The sequence below is a fragment of the Nyctereutes procyonoides genome, unplaced genomic scaffold, assembly GCF_905146905.1.
Source record: "Nyctereutes procyonoides isolate TBG_1078 unplaced genomic scaffold, NYPRO_anot_genome, whole genome shotgun sequence".
NCBI classification, from domain to species: Eukaryota; Metazoa; Chordata; class Mammalia; order Carnivora; family Canidae; genus Nyctereutes; species Nyctereutes procyonoides.
Window position 1 is genome coordinate 49,614,243 of NW_026575125.1, and position 17,554 is coordinate 49,631,796.

General features: G+C 46.9%; 1 protein-coding gene across 7 annotated transcripts in view; it reads right to left on the minus strand.

The window, feature by feature from the left end:
• Nucleotides 1-441: 441 nt before the first annotated feature.
• DLG3 (discs large MAGUK scaffold protein 3) overlaps nt 442-17,554 on the minus strand; it is a 55,063-nt gene continuing 37,950 nt past the window's right edge. For 3 of the 7 annotated variants that reach the window (XM_055338352.1, XM_055338351.1, XM_055338350.1), the window contains 9 exons: nt 13,113-13,289; nt 12,814-12,889; nt 9,975-10,020; nt 6,861-6,911; nt 5,937-6,038; nt 5,164-5,336; nt 4,636-4,745; nt 3,916-4,007; nt 442-2,645 (listed from right to left, as the gene is read on the minus strand). In XM_055338352.1, coding sequence (XP_055194327.1) covers nt 2,539-2,645; nt 3,916-4,007; nt 4,636-4,745; nt 5,164-5,336; nt 5,937-6,038; nt 6,861-6,911; nt 9,975-10,020; nt 12,814-12,889; nt 13,113-13,289 — 934 coding nt within the window. In that variant the 3' untranslated portion in view covers nt 442-2,538. Of the gene's footprint in view, nt 2,646-3,915; nt 4,008-4,635; nt 4,746-5,163; nt 5,337-5,936; nt 6,039-6,860; nt 6,912-8,217; nt 8,260-9,974; nt 10,021-11,901; nt 12,002-12,813; nt 12,890-13,112; nt 13,290-17,554 lie in introns of all 7 variants that reach the window. The other 4 variants (XM_055338353.1, XM_055338355.1, XM_055338349.1 and 1 more) reach the window with 3 other exon arrangements.

The following is a 17,554-nucleotide window of genomic DNA, read 5'->3' on the forward strand; positions in this document are numbered from 1 at the left end:
CTGGGGGACAGGGTCTGGGGCCACAGCAGAAGACCAAGCGTATAGCCCCCACGAAGGAACTGGTACAAACATAGTAGTCTAGAACCATCCAGAGGAATACCTAACTTAGTCAGCTGATGGTCACAAAATCCGGAGTCTTCTGAAGATTTTATTTTTGAGAGAGAGCGTGTGTGCATGACTGCAAGTGGGGGTGTGGTGGGGAGTAAGGCAGAGGGGCAGACGGAGAGACAAGCAGATCCCACGCTGAGCCCCAGGTGGGACCCGACCTCACGACCCATGAAACCCTGATGGGAGCCGAAATCAAGAGTCCAATGCTTAACTAAGCCACCCCAGCACCCCTGAGTAGAGAGCCTTTTGGGCCCCAAAGGTTTGAGACTTCTTCCTATGGCTGTGCTGCCACCCTCCCTTCTCAACTCCTTCAAGAAGGTCTCTGAGCCACAGTTCATTGCAACTATCATTTATTAAAAAATATATGTCTCCTTGGAAGGAACACTGGTAAACCAACTAGTGTCATGCTTACTTTGAATCTTGATTTCCTTCCCTGGGAGGGGCAGAGGGTTGAGCATCATTCAGAGGATACATCACTTAACATCAGAGAAGTCAACATTCCCGGCTCACCCCCCTCCTCACCAGAATCACCATTGGCCATCGCTTCATCACTCATTGCCTTCAATCCAGTGTACTGCCCAGGTGAAACTGCTGCTCTTTCTTTACCCTCATTCTGGGCCCCACACTGTACAGTTAGCCTCATTATGCTGGTAGGAGAACTGTTAACACATTTCCTAAATGCGGCTGGTGGCACTCGAAGAGTTTTCGACATGGTGTTTGCACTGCTCACAACACTGCGGACTAGGAATCAACGGACTGGATCCCAAGGCCAAGCACATGCATGTTCTCCCCAGTGTCCCACCCAGCGAGGGGGTAAAGGAGGCTTGGTGGCATCCAGGGAGGGTGGCAGGGTGGGCCCGAGCCACAGCTGCTGCCTGCACTTGCATGGTCAGAGAAAACCTCCCTTGACCGTAGTCACAGCCTTCTGACTCTGGGAAAAAAAACCCACGGCTTCCCGTCTCACCAGCAAGGGAATCTTAGCTCTATGGGGTCACACAGAAGGCCTGAAAATCTGCTTTCTGCCTGAAGAAACAGTCAGCTACCAGCTGTTGGTGCATGTGCTGGGGTAGGGCATATGGAGCAGCTGCAAAAAAAAAACCCAGATCCAACTTCTCATTACATGGCTGGCCAAGCCCAGGGCCATCCTGCTGTCCCAGCGTGGACAGCAAGTGACTCCCTGTCACCGTTGGGGGGGTCCCACCAAGGAGCCTGGGGGAGTCCAGCACGTTCCCTGCACGAGTAAAGGGATGTGCTCCCACCCAGAGCCCTGGCTCCCCCCTCTGCTGCCTGGACAGCCATGCCTGCTCACCTCCTTTCACAAGGCCCGGCTCCTCCACAATGTCAATGAGCCTTTACAACACTGTCAATTGGAGTCTACGCATTCACTTAAATAGTAAAAGTAAAATTTGGAATAATGAAAAGGCTGACACGGTAGCACAACATGGTTTTGGTTTAACAGCAGCTTAAAAATGAACAAAAAGGAAACCTCTCATGCAGACACATCAGGTGGCATAAAACAATAGGCAATTTAATCTGGAGCACTGTTAGCCATTCTCTTGCTTTCTGCGCACGGACTGACTCCATCTCCGGGGCAGCAGCTGTTTCAGGGTCAAGTGTCCACCCCTCTCACCCGAGGAAAGGCCCTCTGGCTGACCCCGCCGAGAGAAAAGCCCAGCTTTCAAGAGAATGACCGAATGTGAGTGCCCCTGGTACAGCACTTACTACCACTTTTGATACCTCCCCAACCAGTTGGGATATAAGATGCCATCTGATTGGAATATGAAAATTAAAGCATTTCTCTAATAACACAGTACCATTGATGAAGTCTCCATAGATTTTCTAGTCTGAGTGTGTGTGAATATATATATATTATATGAGAGTGTATAATATATATATATAATAATTTCTATATATTTTATATAAATTACATATATATATCTATATATAAATAAGATACTTTCTGTCGCCATACGTTGCACCGTTCAGCACTGCATGATGGCAGCACAAGAGGCCAAAACGCCCGGGGGCATCTCAGCACGCCGGCACACTGAGCTCGCTTCACAAGCCGTGCAGCTGTCCGGAGCCTGGCTTTCCAGCAGTCCTCCTCTCTTCTCGTCACTTCTGCTTGGTTTTTATGAAAACAATGACTCTGATGGATTTGCACCTGTGCTAGCGCTTGGGAAAGGTCCATGCAGGAATGGGCACAGTCACATGATGAGTGAGATGGCATCATCCCAAAAAATAAACTAAAACAAAATGAAGATTTAAAAAAACAGAACAGGACTAGAAAACTCAATTTTTGGGACATATCTAAAAAAGGGGACAAGAACAGTAGTCATTTGTTCTCCTGGTGGGGACAGGACTGAAGAGGGAGGAGGGAAGAGGGACTTGATGTCTTCTGTTCACAAGAGAGTGCTTGGTGGGGATTCTTCAGAGTTTTTCAGGGGATGGGACCCAAATGTAGTGCCCAGACTGGTCCTCGATGATTTGTTTAATCTTGTTGTAAATCTCTTCCAGTGAGTCACCCTGTACAATGGCTAAAGTGGAGAGGAAAACGGAATTGTTAGTGTGCTCCACAGCACCCCGAACCCAGCAATCTAGCCTGCCCCATCACCCTACAGCTCAGCCTGGCCGAGATGCCCACGTGGATGCGGACTCTGGTTTCACCAGCCTGTGAGCCTAGGGCCAGGAGGGAAAAGGGCAGGTGCTGGAAGCCCACAGCTCAAGGTCACCTCACTGAGACGGTGAGACTAAGTGGCAACGAACAAGAAAAGGTCTTGTTCAAACAACGTTTACTGAGCGCCCCTTAAATGCCAGACTTTGCAGCTCCCGTTGCTCTTGGCAGCCATGAAGCCAGCAGCTGGTCACTGTAAATGGCCTCCGTAGAAGATCTGAAAAATCCCAGTTATCCAGAGAACCAAAAAAACCATTTCTAGCAAGAGGCAGTGCTCCTGGGGTCATGACTTCTGCTCTACATCAGAGGTTGGCCCAGCAAACAAGGACATAGATGTTAACAGTAAATGGAGCTCTAAAACCCAGGGTCTGAGAGTGTGGCTACGAATCATTCCCCCGCTTTACCCAGCAGCACTACCAGCTGGGGTTTACTCAGTACTAACCTGCACATAAATGTCACTGTACTTTTTTTTCAGTTTTTTCCTTTAAATTCTAGTTGGTTAACATATAGTGTAATATCAATTTCAGGAGTAGAATTTTGTGATTCATCACTTACAAACAATACCCAGTGCTCATCTCAACAGGGATGACACCCTCCCTAATCCCTGCCATCCACCTACCCACCCCTCACCCACCTCCCTGTGACTCTACTTTAAAGGTAAGCAACAGATGACATAGAAACTTTAACAATCTTTTAGGAACTGACCTTGTAAAATAGGTGGCCATATAACACACACATACACAAACACAGTGACAGACAACTTGAAGACCACACTGAGGAATCATCATCATCAACAAACATTGATCAGCACCTAAAACATGTGAAACCTAGTACTAGATGGAGGGGAGGGAAGGAGTTGAGAGAGAGAGAGAAGCAAAGTAACATAGGGAGCCTACAATCTGGGATAGGAAGAGAAGACGAATAAAATGATCCAAGGCAGCAGTTGGTGGTGGTGGTTGATACTACAAACTGGCTAAACTCCTCCAGCTGGATGGAAGGAACTTGAGTATTCTGGAAAGATCTGATCTCCAAAGCATCCAAAAACTCTGTGCAGGGTATCTAAGCCTTCTGGAGACACTTAAAGTTGTCTGGCTGGTCCCACGTTACCTGAGCTGGGCAGCAGGTATTCTCACCTGTGAAGTATTCTCCAAACTCCTGCTCTAGTTTCATAGCTTTGTCATAGATCTTATTTGCTTGTTCATATGTCTGCCGTCGGTTCATTTCCCTGCCAAAGACAGAGGAGAAAAATGATACCAAACTGGATTCTATGTAGTTTGTTTGTTTGTTTTTTTTAGCAAGTGAGCATGAGCTGTGGTGAGAGGGGAGGAGGGCAGGGGCTGAGGGAGAGAACAACTTTTTTTTTTAAGAGTTATTTATTTACTTTAGAGACAGCCCAAGTGGTGGGAGGGGCAAACAGAGGATCTCCAGAAGACTCCCCACTAAGTGTGGAGCCCGAAGTGGGGCTCCATCTCAGGGCCCTGGGATCATGACCTGAGCAGAAATCAAGAGTCAGATGGTCAACACACTGAGCCATCCAGGTGCCCCCCAGATTCTACATTTTGATTAACATAAAGGATTGCTCCCAGGTTCCCTAGAAATCTGCTTAGCTGCCCTGAGAGCAACAGTTGCCCATGGCTCAACATCTTCCTCAAACCTTCCAGGTTTAAAAGTGCAACTGGAATACATGTGCGTGGACACTCAAATCAGAAGGAGCCCTCGGTGACCAGCCAGGGTGCAGACTTTCCTCTGAGCTTCTACCAGGTCTTACCCCTGCCCAGCAAATCAGTTTATTTTTTTGTTCCTTTCCAGGGCCCTCTCCTAGCTGGGAGTGTCTGAGTCTTGCAAATACTTACATAAGTGCTTCAATGGATTTGGGCTTGATGAAAATGGCTATGGGGTAAAGTTGTGCTTGCTGCAGCCTCTTGATAGCATTGCCAGAAACATCTAAGATACAGTGCTTGCCCTGAAAAGGCAAAGGCTCTTTATCAGCTTGCCCAGTCCCAGTCTACCCAGCCCCAGGCCCTTACCCAGTGGCAACCCAAACATCTGGCTGAGAGGAAGCCAGGACCACTCTGAGAGGCCTAGAAGATTCTACCCCTGAGGCAACACCCAGGCCCCCATTTTGCTCCTACTAGCCAGAAAAGGCCACATCTACAGAGGGGTCCGTATTCATGCCAGTGACAAGCTGGGGTGAGTTGCATGGAGATGGCCAGCCACCTCTATGCAGGACCTGGGAACATGCAGAGCCGGCACAGCTTTGGTCAGCAGTGCCATTCAGTAGGCCCTGTGCTGAAAGGAAGAGGACCCTAACAGAATGTCAGCAGGAAACCTTCGGTTTTTCCTTTGAGGGTTATACTTAACAGGGCCATCTCCTCTCTTACCCTCTCTGCAACTGCCCGCACTGACTGGATGCTGGTCCCATAGAGATTATCATTAAATTGGCCTGCTTCGATGAACTTGTTGTCCTGAATATCCTTCTCCATTTGTTCTCGGGAGACCACGAAGTGGTAGTCTTGTCCATCCACCTCATTATCACGTCGAGGCCGAGTGGTATCTGAAGGAAGAGATGAGATGCTATATGGCCCAAGGACAATGACTTGCCCCAGGCCAAAAGAGATGACGTGTTCCTCTCTCACCAGGGTCCCAGGGCCACTCCAGTATTTTCCAGGTGAGCATGTGGGGTGGCGGGGAGGGAAGTAGCTTGAAAGAAGTTTTTCTTGCCTACTTCTCTTATAACCACCAGGTCTCACACACAGGGAGCTATCTGCTTTACACTGGATCAGAAAGGTATAGTTTCCTAGGCTGTAACCTGGCAGAAGATGCCAAATGTGGGACAGGAGCCAGCAAACCTAACAAGCTGTCCACAGGGCTAGGCCAACACCACTTGGACTGGGCCCCCAGTAGTCCAATTCTCCCTGACCCTCCTCACTTAAACTTTTCTCCAAGGGAGGAAGCAGGCCAACCTGATGGCTTAGGCCTCTCAACCCCATCAGCCTTGTGAAAATCTACTGCTGCCTAATCTCTTCCAGAGCGTTACATACACCCTTGTTCCCAGAGAACCCTAGAACCTGCCCCAGACCCCTTCCATAAAACATCAGAGTAATAGTTCCCAGGGCACTAAGGCCTCCCTTCCAAAACCTTCCTGGGCTCTTACGCGGCACACAGGATCCAAATTTATGTGGGAACTCCGATATCAGGTCATCGTTGACTCTGTCCTTCATTGGGCCCAGGATGATCACAGGTCTTGCATAGTGAACTGGACAAAGAGAGCATGGAGGTCATGAGCAAGGCCTCCCACCAGACAGCCTGTTCTACCTCCAAGTCTGCCTAGAGCACTGAGGCTCTGGAGCTGCCACTCAGGGCAGTGTCCACAGCCATTCTCTGGCTTTTAAATACAAAGACATCAAAGGGCCTTTAATTGGAAAATATCTAAATCCAAGGCAAGTCTGAAATCAGAAGCATCTCCCCTCCCAACAGATTCCGGAGAAATCTCTGCATGGGCACCAGCAGCTAAGCAAGGTTTTTTTCTAAGGAGCCACTACAGGGAGGGACTGGGACCTTTGTTTAGGCAATGGTCACAGCCACTGAAACTGACCCTTGCCATCTTTGTAAACCTGTCCTATCCTCTGGAAGGCATCTTGGCAGCAACAAAGGTAGAGTGAGGTGCACACTGGGTTTCCTTCTCCCTTTTCTTTTTTTTTTTTTAAGATTTTATTTATTTACTTGAGAGACAGGTGAGAGAGAGCATGAGCAGGGATGGGGGTGCAGGCAGAGGGAGAAGCAAGCTCCCTGCTGAGCAGAGAGCACGACATGGGGCTCGATCCCAGGATGACCCGAGCCAAAGGCAGACGCTTAACTGACTGAGCCACGCAGGCGCCCCTCTTCCTCCTTTTCTCTAACACTAGGAAGGCATAGAAGAGAAGAAGATGCCCAGGGGCCAGATGTGCAATAAGCCAATGAGTAGGATGTGCCTTCCTACTCCCTCATGTTCTTCCCTCTACTGATGCCACCAACCCCGGTGTTGGGCCCCATAACCACAAGACTAGCTTGAAGTCAAGACTCTCATACGGCGGCTTACTTTCTTGCCGTGTCACTGGCTCATATGACAAAATTGCATCCTCTTGTCCTTCTGCAACAAAAAAGGGAGACATGTTAGCACTTTATAATCTGCCTATGTCCTGGTCCCCCTACAACATCCACCTCACCCCACCTCTGCCAGAAAACAGCCTTGTCAAGTGGTACTTGTTACCACCTGCCATGTGGCCCTATCTGCTATCCATTGGCAAGAAAGCATAGAAGCCCTTCACCACCCCTGGAAAAGGAGTCAGGAGTCCTCTCATCCAGCAAAATATAGCTGACCAAAGAGACAAGACCCAGAAGCCATGAAGCCTCCACCAAAAACCACCCCAATTTTCTTATAGGTAACTGTCAACTATGCTCAACTACCCTCTTGCTTTGGTAAGAACCATGGGGAAGCTTTAACTCGTTGAGAAACACTGCCCATGTCCCCTAATCTGTAGGCAGGGGAGTCAGGGTACTCATGCAGGCCCCCCAAGTTGCAGACTGACTTTGCCCTTTTAAGGGTTTACCTATGTGCCCCCCTACACTGGAAGAAATATCCAAAGGACTCAAGGCTGGGCTAAGGTCCCCAGTGCCCTTTATGAGCAATGCTGAGCCCTGCTCTCTCCTCATGGTAGAGCTCCATATACCCTAACAATTGTTAACTTTTCCTAAAATAGTCACCAAACCACTTGGTTCTGGGTGCCTGGAGGTCCCAAGTGGCTGATGGCAGTGCTGGGGAAGGCAGTATTTGCATCAAGTCCCAGGATGCTTGCTCACAGGCTTCCTCTGAGCCTAAGACCCGTGGGCAGATTGTATAAGACCTCTAGCCACAGTCTGCCAGAGGCCAGTGTTCCCAAAGTTCGTGGGGTTCCAAATGTGGCTTCTGTGGCTTGATCACGGGATCTCTGGAGGAGAACTGGGCAGTTACCTGATCACTTAACCCAGCAAAAAGACAAAAGACACCGAGGCTTAACCCAGGAGGTCCTAGAGACCTGGAAAGGCAATTCAGGACAATATCCCACAGGAGCCATTTGTTGGTCTCTAAGCAAGTCTGTAAAAATGGCAGCATTTACAGCCCAGGATGCCCATGGCAGGGATTTACTTACTGGCAGCTCACCCTTCCCAGGGCCCCAGGGACAGCTTTAAGCCAGGTCCTGACCCGAAGTGCAGGCCTTATACTCTCCTTTAATTCATGGCCCAAACCCCACCCCATAAGGACAAAATGGCCACAGCATTTCCAGGATCTCAAAGTGTACATGGCTAAAAGAAGCACTAGCCTCTGAACAGATATGGCAGCCATGCAACAGTGGAATGAGGATGGCTGGGACACGTAGTGGAGCCACACAACATGGGGGAGAATGACACACACTTACTGGAACTGCTTTCGCTGTCACTGGTGTTGGATGTCACTCCCTCTGCAAGCCAACAAGAAAGAAGACTCCGATTCAGAACACACCACTGAGAGGTCACACGCGGCACAAAACTCAAATCCTCTAGGAGGCAAGACACTGAGCTGCCACCGAGTCAGGCCACAGGAGGCCTGCCACATCCAGGCTACCAAGTGGGAGGCAGAGCTCCAACCTTGAGCCCCTGGCCACCTCAGAGCCCTCTCAGTCTGCCAAATCCCTCCCTATATACTACAAGCCTTCCATCCTTTGGCAGCATCCTCTTCATCTGAATCCAGAGAACTGACTTGGATGGTTTCCAAATCCTATCTCAAAACACATCTCCCAAGACTAACAATAGGAAAGGAAAGGCAGTGACAGTGGCAAAGAGAAGTCCAGGGACCAGGCTGCTCTTGAATCTCCTCCCCAGGCAGAGCCCCTGAAGTACAGAGTTGGGCAGTGCTCCAGAACTAAGAGGCTAACCACTGGCTGGGTTGGAGCTGTCAACAGGGAATGATGCTCTGACAGTTCAGTAGGACCAACAGCCCTCCTGCCACCACTATCATGTAGCCTCCTTCTCCTAGCTTGGCCTAGTGGTGAGGGAAGATGCTCCTCTGTCCACATTAAGACAGACATGTCAAAACACAGAAACAATGGACACAGAACACTTGTAGGCCAAGACAGCCATCCTGTCTCAGACAACTGCGCCTACCCTCATCGAAGTGTGGGCACAGCAGCCACACTCAAAGGAGGCACAAGGTACTATGTGGCCCAAACAAAGCTCACCACTCCCAAGACGACAGGCAAATGAAGATGAAGCACAAACACAACAAACTATGGACAGAGACACTGCTCGTTTCAGCCAAGATGACACTGCTCCAGACTGTGATATGCTGTGGCCCCCGTAGGAAGAACTGGATGAGTCGCTGCCCAAGGCTGGTTCCTGACCCTCTGAGGAAGCTCCTTTACCTTCACGCCTTTATTACTTATTGAAGGAGAGTATACACTGACAGAACCTGCCTGCCACAGCCATGTGTATGTGCCCCTCTGTGCACGAGGGAGGTGCTGCTAAGATGCTGTCATCGTGGTCCCTTCATATTTCACTCTTGAATTATTTTCCAGAGAGGAGAGGTCAGAGTTTTCCCTAGCTAAGGCACCAAATACATATATGGTCCATAAATGCTGCTGCCCCAACCAGCTTAGACCCTTAGAGATGTTCCATGGAAAGCCAGCCCATGGCTGTTTCCTGAGGCCCCTGAACCTGCTGGGATGTCCCAGATGCACGATGGGTAAAGGGCTTCACAGTACTCTTGCCCCTAGTTAGAGACTGAAACAGCTCATTCCTAAGCCCAATTCTTTAGTGCTGTGTCACTGGGAGAAGAAGCCAACCAGCAGGCACCCCTCACCTCAATAATAGGCTAGAGATGAGCTGAGTGGTCATCCCTGGGGAGGTGCTTCTTGCCCACCTCATTTCTGAGGCGGGGCGCCAGGATGGCTCCCCACCCCTTCAAGGTACAAAAGGGAAACACAGACATGAATGATGGGCTTTTATCAGGGTGCCAGTGATCCAGAGCGAAAGTTGTGACATTCAGAGTCACTTGTTCCACCTCTTGCTGTGGTGTCATGGAGTTCTCACAACACTGTCCTCCCCTCCCCCTTGCCCTCACCCACGTTCCCTACACCCCCAACCCCAGCATCTCCACTCATGCCAGAAATACAGTTAGTGGTGTGTAAGTTTGACTTACTCAGATTCTTTGCTCCATAATAATCGTCACTTAACCCAGGGAAGTCCTGATTTCACAGACAGGAAGGACAAAGTGAGAGGGAGGGAGGGAGGGAGGGAGGGAGGGAGGGAGGGAGGGAGGGAAAGAATTGGGACAAAAGAGAAAATAGAGAAAAAAAAGACAAGGGGAAGGAAGAATAGAGAGCCAGGTGAGCATTAGTGACAGGAGTATGAAATACTGTGAAGCCCTATAATCATAGTGGGGTTAAGAACGTTGCTATAGAAAGAATGCCCCAGGTCGGACAAGATCCCTGTGCTTCATACTGCCCGACTTGCTGCTGGAGAGCCTCAGAGTGGACTACCTTTCAGAGGTGGTCTATAGTCTATAGCCTGACAGGACAGGACAGGACAGGCAACTTTCTAAGGCTTAGAGTCCCTGCTTTGGTTGACTTTGTAGTTGCAGAGCCCTGGTCTCTGGCTCTGCCCCTGTAATCACCATTTCCCTGAGGGAGCACAAGAGAGCTAGCAGAATCACCATTATCCATCCCAAGGAGCTTTTGCCTAGTACTGACTCTGTCCAAACCCTTCAGGGAAAGCTTCACGTAGTCTCAGCTATGGCCTTCAAAGCTGACCGGAGTTGTGCAGACCACAGGGGATGAGATCAGCTTCTGGAGAATAAGCACTAGGCAAGTTTCAACTCTCACCCGACAGGCAACCCCTGACCCTCAGAGCTGGGCCATGCAACAGCGAACCCTCCTCAGGCTAGATCCAGCACAGAGGTTCCGGGGCTGATCCACTGAACTGTGGTGACCTCACATCAGACCCTCTCTTATTGCTCACGAGCAGAACCAACTGCACATGGTGCTTCTTACTGTGCTACCCAGGATTATGACCCATAACCCTCCATTTGGAGGAAGGTACCCTTGGATCTACTAGCTATCGCTCCAGATGGCAAGACCTGCGTAGACCATGACCATGAATCCAGCCGGCCTAGACAAAGTCAGTCTCCTGTCAGTCCCAACAGCCCAGGACCCCAAGGCCTCTCTTTGTGAGGCAGGAGAGGAGAGGTTTACAATTCACCACGAGCCATATGAGAAGTATTTCACCACTTTGACCTGGTGTGTAAGGTTAGGGTCAGCAGTTCATTTCTGAGGCATATGGTAGAATACAAATATTTCTCAGGATTATATTGGTTCTTAAAAGTCCATTTAGCCTAGCTTCTGGCCTTTTCTACTGTTTACTGTTGTTCAATAAATTTTTATTTAGACAATGTTGAGTAATCCCCCTTGCACATCAATTCCTTTAAGCAGGAAGGATTTTATTTTGAAGGCTGGCTCTGGAATCACTCTGGGATGACAGTGAGCCTATTGGAGCCGTGTGGGCATCCAGGGTGCATATGCACATGCATGTAATTCAAGAAGCAGGTCCAACTCCAGGTGTCCAGGGAAGAAAAGGCTCTTCTCTTAACGTAGATGAGTAAAGTTAGGGAAAGAAATCACAGGAGGAAGAAGCCAGGAGAGCAACTCGGAGTCCCTAGACCTGGTTCTCTTGAAAAACCATTCTTCTAAACCTGACACTGTGGCTGAAAACTGCTCATCACTCCCACAGGAGAGCTTCACCGGACCCTCAACGTCAGTGCCAGGGGAGTCCTGGTAGGCCAGCTTTGGAACCAGTTGGTCCTTAGAACGTCCAACATTCTTTCAGAGTGAGCAGCTGGATAAGAGAGACCCAATATCTCCCTGTGCAGGCCAATTTCTATGCTGACTCCGCAAATAAGCAAGTATGCACGCGCACACATGCACACATGAACAGATGGACAGGGACACACACACACACACACACACACACACACACACACTTTCCCCCATCTTCTCATTAGGGGAGGTGCAAATGAGGAAGAGAGGGTGGGGCTGTGGGCACTCTGCTCTCTGTACCCTGCTGCTACTTACGTTCCTGTATGCTGCTCTCCTGGGCCATGTTTTCTTTGCTCTTGTAAAATGGAAACTTTCGAGAGAGGCGGAAACTCTTTTTACGTTTCGTTTTGATCGACTGTGAAAGAACATGAAGATGGAGGGGAAGGACAGAAGAAAAAAAAAACAGAACAATGGATTTTAAAGCATGCAAGAAAAACTGAAATGGAGACAATGGTGAGCTAAATAAAAGACCATCTCTCACAAATGGAGTCTATGAGATTAAATGAAAGTTGATGTAGGAGGAAATTATGTTTACAGGAAAATGTTGTAGGGATGTTAGAGGTTTCTACCTAATCCAGACTCACAGCACTCATTGGCACTTTCTAAAGGACAAAGGTCACTGTAGCCTCCTGGACACATCCCTAAGGTGCCACTGATATACACAGAGTCATCTACTCTGTGTCTCTCTTACCTCTACTGCTCCAAAAGCTCTTTGGCCTACAAAGCTCATAGAAGAAAAGGGGTGAATGACTGAGCCCTCATGCCTTGTTGGTCTGAGGGGTGGTCAGAGCTCTGAGGCTGGCCTTCCTTGCTGGATAACGAGGCCAGGTTCTGTTCAGGGTCTCCACAGCTCTGACAGGGTCTGCGGCCAGGGAGATACCCACAAGTGGCTTCATGTGCCCAGAACAAGTCAGCCTTCCAGAGAGTCGAACTCCAACACATCTTCAAGAGCCAGTAACCCAGGGGGAAGGAGTACAAACAGGACACAGAGTTTGAGTGCCCTCTCCCTGCTTTCTGAAAAGCAGTCAGTGTTCTGATAGGACAGAGCCAGCCCCCTGAAAAAGAGATATTCTGTTGTGCTCCCCAGTTCTCTTATCCAGCAGACAGACTCCAAGCTTCTTACTCCTCTTCTCATATTGGCTGACTTCCTTGGGGATCCCTACTTACCCTGTTAGACTCAATCATCCCCGTCCTGGCATGGAACTTCACGGTTTTCAATCGAGCTCTTTCTTTCTTTTCCACCCTGTTTTGGAGTCAGAAAGAAGTCCTGTTACTTACTGCCAGTGCATGGTCTCAGCAGCCACTTTTTGGCTCACTGAGTCATAACCATGTCTTAAGCACCAACTCTCTAACAGAGGAATAATAAAGCACATTTATTGCTCTCAAGCAACTTATAGTATAATAGGTAAAAAAGAAATCAATACCAGGAAGAGGGCAAGGAAGACCTCACGAGCATGACAACTCACCTCTTCTTACTGGGGATCACACCGATTTGCTCACTTTCTCCATGTGGGGTCACCAATCTTGCCTGCCACCACTCATCATCAGATGCATTAATGACATGCAGAATGTCACCATAGGAGAAGCTGAGCCCCTGGCTTGGCAAGCAGCTGTCCCGAGTTCGATCATAATCAAACAGGGCCCTGAAATGCACAGTGAAAGATGAAGTCCTCATCCTAACCCTAAATGCCAGGAGTCCGACTCTCCTGGAAGGATGGCAGAGGACGGCCAATGCAGATAGTCAGCACAGACCTACCAGCCAGAACAGACCAAAGGGAATTCTCCAGGAGATTGCATCCTTCGTTCGGTCTCAATGTCGTAGATATGTGCCTCTTCTCAAAGAAACATCCCACTCTCCCAAGAAGGGGAATAAGAGAATCTCTTTCATGAACCCCACGGTCTCTAAGCTTCTAGACACAAGGTGGAAGTCCAAAGGAGAACATACTCAACAGTCCTCCCCCTCGCCCACATCCTAAGGAAACAAGTTGGGACTACCGAAAGGCTTTCTCAGTTTACAAACATTATCTTCAAAAGTTAGTTGAAGGCAGAACAAAAATGTTAACTACAGTCTCAAACAATGAATGGTAAATGCTGCAGAGACACAAAAGAGAAAAGGACCCTGTGTCCTGGGACAACTAAGGAAAAAGCAAAGACTGACATTCATCCACACAATGATAAAGTTGAAAAGGACCCTACAAAGAAGTCTCTTCATTCAGTCTCTCAGTCTCTCACTCTTATGTAGAGGGAGAGGGGGGCTCAGGGAAGAATAATGTGACCCAGATCACATACCTATCTAACCTAGGATGGAGGCCAGCTCCTCTGACAAGACATGCAGAGTAGAGTGCTAAAGGAGAAGGTGGGAAAAGGTGGGAAAAGGTGGGCTTGAGGAAGAGGAGGAGCCCAAACTGGCTGCCACTGGGAGTCCTAGGAAATGAGGTTAGAAATAAAGGCCTGGGGCAAATTTTGGAAGGTCCTGAATATATCTGATCCACTGGCCCCTGAAACTTGAGAGTAGGAAAGTGACATGTCAAAAGAGCCTTAGGAACATGAATCCACCCTCACACGTAACAGGGTAATCATGGAGTGGGATGGGGTGGATTTGAAGGTAAATTTAAACCAAAACTACAAACTCAAAGGATCCACCACTGACTCTGGCTCCAGTGAAGCTGGCTCTTCAAAACTAGCTTCTAGCTTCAGGAAACAAACTCACCTATATGAAAGTCTACTTTTCTCAGACACTGGATCTCTGCTCACAAAGTCACTGCGAATTGGTGATTTTGGTGAGAAGTTTGGATTTTTCTACTCGAGATCTAGGGTCTGACTCTTTTTTATATTCTGTTAGCACTTTTGTACACACAGCCCAGTGCATTTCCAGAACTAGTTCCAAGATTTAGAATTCTCCCTGTGGTGTGGTAGTAGTCTGTGGCTCAGCTGCAAAGTAAAACACACTATTTCCCCATGTGCAGCCCCAAATGAAATACAAAATGTAGTAGGACTGTGCAGAGTGAAATACCCATCTACTTTTTAAACTTCTTGAAAGAGAATTCCTAAAAAATCAGTATCAGGGGCGCCTGGGTAGCTTAGTCGGTCAAGCAGCTGCCCCCGGCTCAGATCACAGTCCCGGTGTCCTGGGATCAAACCCTGCATCGGGCTCCCTGCTCAGTGGGGAGTCTGCGTCTCCCTCTCCCTCTGCTGCTCTTCCTGGTTATGCTCTCTCTACCAAATCAATAAATAAAATCTTAAAAAAATAAATCAGTATCAGATTATTTGACAATGAAAATACCCAAACTCTGACACAAAGCCCTTTATCTTCCTCATTTTATGCACTCGAAGCAGTAAGGAGGGAGGCTGAGGCCAGCAGATCAAGGAAGCACTCTGCCCAAGAGGTTCTTCCCTGGTTCTGTGTGACAGGATCAAATTGGAATGCATTTACCCTGCATTCGAAACGGAGTTTCCTAAAGCATGTTCCTACGAAGATGTCCATGGTGAAGACCTTCTAAGTGACCACGAGAAACACTAAATGGCATTCTGGGCTTCACAGATTAAAACAAATATAGTCAAGAAAAGAAATGAACTTGGATTAAGCACAAATTAGTTTGGGGAGGGAAGAAGGAAGATGTTAAAATAAATGAGAAGAGATTAGGATGAGGCTGTAGGACACTAGAGAGCTTACCGGTGAAAATCCAGAGACAACCCCACAGAACCATATCTGACCTTTGCCAACAGCAGTAAGAAGCTGGGGCACATATGATAAAGTTGATATAGACGTGTTTTCTGGATGTCAGGAATCCAATTATTGGTAATTTTTTAAACACCTGAGGTTAAAATAAAACTAATGTGCCAATTCACTTCCAAGAGGAATTTCAGAAACCTTACCATGATACCTTACCATATTAAAACACATATATCGCGAGCTAAGTAAAAACAGTAAGTGTGGATCCAAGTCACCAAGAATGCCAGCAGTGAGCACTGCACACCAGAGTGGCACCATCTGCTTTGTTTTTACCCACAGGCACATGTTCCTTTTACTACTTTACTTCAAAAAATGTAAGTCAATATAAAAAGAAACTGCTTTCATATATTTTTGCTGTTTCTTTTTCTTTTCTGACACCTTTCTAAATAACTGCTGCTTGTTGCTCTTTGTTGCATCACCTTTAAAAAAACATTTTAGACATTATATATTGGTTTTCTTTTTTTAATGTATATTTATTTTTTATTGGAGTTTGATTTGCCAACATATAGTATAACACCCAGTGCTCATCCCGTTGAAAGATGAATATATATTGGTTTTCAATAGCACTCACCTATCCTTTTGATCCTGTCCTCCCAATTTAGTTATATCACATTTCGAGGATAAGCAATATTTATTTTTACATTATGATGTAAATAGTTTCCTTGGATGACTACCCCTACCTTCCTATAAGGTTTTTCTATGGTTTCTTTCCTCCCAGAAATACTGAATTTTTCATCTGATTATTTTTTTACATTCTTATCATTTCATAGCTCCATTATTTAACACAGGCAGGGTTATTTAGATTTACTATTTCTTTTTGCTATAGCCAAAATATTTGGAAGCATTCTCCTCTATAGAGCCAGAAAAGGGGAGAATAGGAAAAGGATTAATTTTTTGCATGTTATTATAGTGTTTGAGATTTTATACTATTCATATGCATTAATTTCATCAAAAAATTATATCAATAAGTTCATTATGGAATATTTGAAAAACAAAGTCTAAACAGAAAAATCACGTTGACTATGACTCAGAACCATTCTTCAACTGTTGTGTTACTGTATAATATTCTGTAATAAATACACAAAAAAACAGATTTCACTGAGATGGAAACACGGTGTGTAGGTACAATTTAGCAACCTTAGTGGTCACTTAAAATTGTATCATTAATATTTCCCATACCATTAACTAGTCATCAAAACTAATATATATTTTTTATTTTAAAGACTTTTATTTATTTATTCATGAGAGACACACACAGAGAGAGGCAGAGACACAGGCAGAGGGAGAAGCAGGCTCCATGCAGGGAGCCTGACGTGGGACGTGATCCTGAGGATCACATCCTAGGGCTGAAGGTGGCACTAAACTGCTGAACCACCAGGGCTGCCCAAAACTAATATTTTTAAAGATGATATAATATTCTATTCTTAAGGATATTCATTAATTAAACAAGTATTTTTGAGCATCTAATATGCTCAGGCACTCTTCTGAGCACTTGAGAGAAAAAAAGAGAAAGAAAGCATCTGACTTAAGTCATTTACTTCTGGTAAAGAACATGTTTGGCTCTAAGTTCCATGGCAAACAAGGCAAAAAAGGGGCTATCTCCCAATAAAAGTGATCCCCAAGTCTATCTGGATTTTCTTTGATGAATCTGTGGATGAGGGACACTGAACAACAGAATAAACAATGTTTTTAAACTATGATTTTGTTAAAGACATAGCAGTACATTTGAATTTGAAATAAAAGAAAAAGGATTTGAAGCTCTAAACTAAAATAACATCATTTTCAGCTGAGAATGTAAAATGAATGAACAAGAATTTACTTTTCTCGGGATGCCCACCCAGGTGGCTCCCACCTTCAGCTCAGGTCGTGATCCCAGGATCCAGGATCGGGTCCCGCATCGGGCTCCCTGAGGGGAGCCTGCTTCTCCCTCTGCCTGTGTCTCTCGTGAATAAATAAATAAATATTTTTTAAAAATAATTTACTTTTCCTTCAATCAGAACTACAAATGGAAGAAGAGCTTGGCAGGACATTAGAGCCTCAGAGGTCTCAAAGTTTCTTTCCAGCTCTAGCATTTCATGAGCATAAGTCTTTCCTATGTCTTCTCTACCAGGTTAAATATGCCCAGTTCCCTCACCAGTTGACTCTTCCACAGTCGTGATGGTGATTTCTTCTCCA